Source organism: Trypanosoma rangeli (genome assembly GCF_003719475.1).
Source record: "Trypanosoma rangeli strain AM80 chromosome Unknown Tra_15.4_contig_00595, whole genome shotgun sequence".
NCBI classification, from domain to species: domain Eukaryota; phylum Euglenozoa; class Kinetoplastea; order Trypanosomatida; family Trypanosomatidae; genus Trypanosoma; species Trypanosoma rangeli.
Genome location: NW_021706321.1, coordinates 4,157 through 5,999, shown reverse-complemented (window position 1 = coordinate 5,999; position 1,843 = coordinate 4,157). Strand labels below are relative to the sequence as shown.

Below are 1,843 nucleotides of genomic sequence, written 5' to 3'. Positions count from 1 at the left end.
TTTCTACGACAAATAAAATAAAAATAAAAATAAAAATAAAACAAAAATAAAAAAAAATAAAAATAAAAATAAAAATAAAAATAAAATAAAAACTTGGAACGAAGGGACGCGCTACGCCCCAACATTTGTTTTGTATTTCCAGCTTCCTTATCTACTCGAGGAAGTGCCTTAGACTACAAGAACAAACAATACCAACGCGATGAGCCCCACTGTCCACCCGGCCATCAACAGGCCGAATCCCACGCCGTAGGTCGTGGTGCGGGGTAGGGCCTTGTTCTCACAGTAGCGAGAGGTGTATGTGCAGGCTGACATTACCCAGCAGACCATCTCGCACAGCAGCGCAGCAGCTAAGACTCCAACGATGCACCACTTGGAAGTAGAGGACACTGCTACATCTCGGCTCTGCTGCTGGCCACGTTCTTCTTCACGGGAGGAAGCTTCGGCATACGTGCGATTACTGCTCTCTGTGCGACCGTCCATGAGCGCTTTGAAGGAAATTCTACTTCGTGGCAATCGCACGTTTAATAAACATGCAGCAAGGCACAAGCAAGGCCCCCACCAATGATAAAAAACCACGAGGTCAAAGTCATGCCAAAGGCAACGCCGTACGCCGTTCTCCGTGGCAGCCGTGCGTCCTCGCAGTACCGACTCTCGAATATACTGGTTACTGCAGCCCACGAAATCATCTGAAACACGAAAGCGATGAACAACAGTAAGAGAACAAACAGGCGCAGCTTCGACAAATCCTGACGCAGAAGCAGGCCACAGCACACCACTGCAAAGAGAACAATAATCGTCATTAAACTCAAGGCAGCTCCCACCTGGAGTCTTTTCCGGACAGGCTCGCAGGTGATTAAGGAGGTGCGATTGGTGTAAATGGGGCTGTCGCAGTCCTCCTTGTAGCCCCAGTACGTGTAGCAAGCACCACCCACCACATCTACCTGAGAGAGCGGCGCCCCTACAACAGTCAATACAAAGGCCGAAGCTGCAGAGAAAAGTATCGCAAGAACACGTGTATTCGTATCCCGTCCAAATTCCCACAGATTCTCCAAGCGTTTCTTTATCGTCCTGCACATCCTCAGCACACCATCGTCATCCCGCGCATTCTCACGGCCTCTCGGCGGGTCACCTTGCCAGTCATCCGTTTTGGTTTCTAATGTTGGATTCACCTCCGCCCGTGCGGGTAGCACGTCACATACTGGATTGTTGACGGAGAGACTCTCTTGATTGAAACCCACAGAAATTGAGAAAGCACTCGCCGCGTCGTGAGTGGAAAATGAGGGCGGTGCTGGCCAAAACGCACGCTCCTTATTTTCTTCCGCCTTAACGCTCTCCTTAGGGGGCCGTAACGTTTCCTTGCGCACAGGGCTTCCCTCATTCGATCCTGCAGGCTCTTTCGCCCTCCGTAGAAAAAGACTAGAACGAGGTACTGATGTCGTCAAAAATCCGCACCCTGCGAGCCATGAATTTGGGATTGCCATCATGAGACAGAGCAACACCGGAGGTCACCGCCTGCCTGTCACCCGCGTCTGTGCCTCACGGTTTCTGGGACAAATCCCGCTGCAGCGACGCAAACGATGCCGCAGCTGCAAAAGCCGCCTGCTGTGGATGCTGCGGATGCTGCGGCAACGCAGTACGCTTCTTACCATTACCGCCAACAGCCTTGTTCACGCTGCTCCACTTTTCGGCCTGATGACGCATCTGAAGCAATCTTTGTCGCCTTGCTGCGCCACCACCAACCACACCACTTCAGCCCAAAAACCGAGGTGTCTGCGCTCCGTTACGCTTTTTTTTTACCACGAACACTCACCAAACCATAGGAATAAAATAAAAATCAGAGAAA

The 1,843-nt window shown here is 50.9% G+C and overlaps 3 protein-coding genes across 3 annotated transcripts, besides 1 other annotated feature; 1 reads left to right on the top strand and 2 right to left on the bottom strand.

Annotated features, from left to right (window-relative positions):
- Nucleotides 1-10: 10 nt before the first annotated feature.
- Nucleotides 11-92: a microsatellite.
- A 76-nt stretch (nucleotides 93-168) lies between these two features.
- TraAM80_09494 (putative amastin) lies at nucleotides 169-480 on the bottom strand (the record flags this gene model as incomplete). Its single annotated transcript, XM_029386173.1, has 1 exon — nucleotides 169-480. One exon carries the CDS (start codon nucleotides 478-480, stop codon nucleotides 169-171), a length of 312 nt encoding a protein of 103 aa, XP_029234061.1.
- Nucleotides 481-521: 41 nt separating this feature from the next.
- TraAM80_09493 (putative amastin) lies at nucleotides 522-1,484 on the bottom strand (the record flags this gene model as incomplete). Its single annotated transcript, XM_029386172.1, has 1 exon — nucleotides 522-1,484. One exon carries the CDS (start codon nucleotides 1,482-1,484, stop codon nucleotides 522-524), a length of 963 nt encoding a protein of 320 aa, XP_029234060.1.
- On the top strand, nucleotides 1,483-1,842 carry TraAM80_09492 (uncharacterized protein; the record flags this gene model as incomplete). Its single annotated transcript, XM_029386171.1, has 1 exon — nucleotides 1,483-1,842. A coding segment is annotated over one exon (360 nt), but the record flags the coding sequence as incomplete, so codon positions are not given.
- Nucleotide 1,843: the final 1 nt, after the last annotated feature.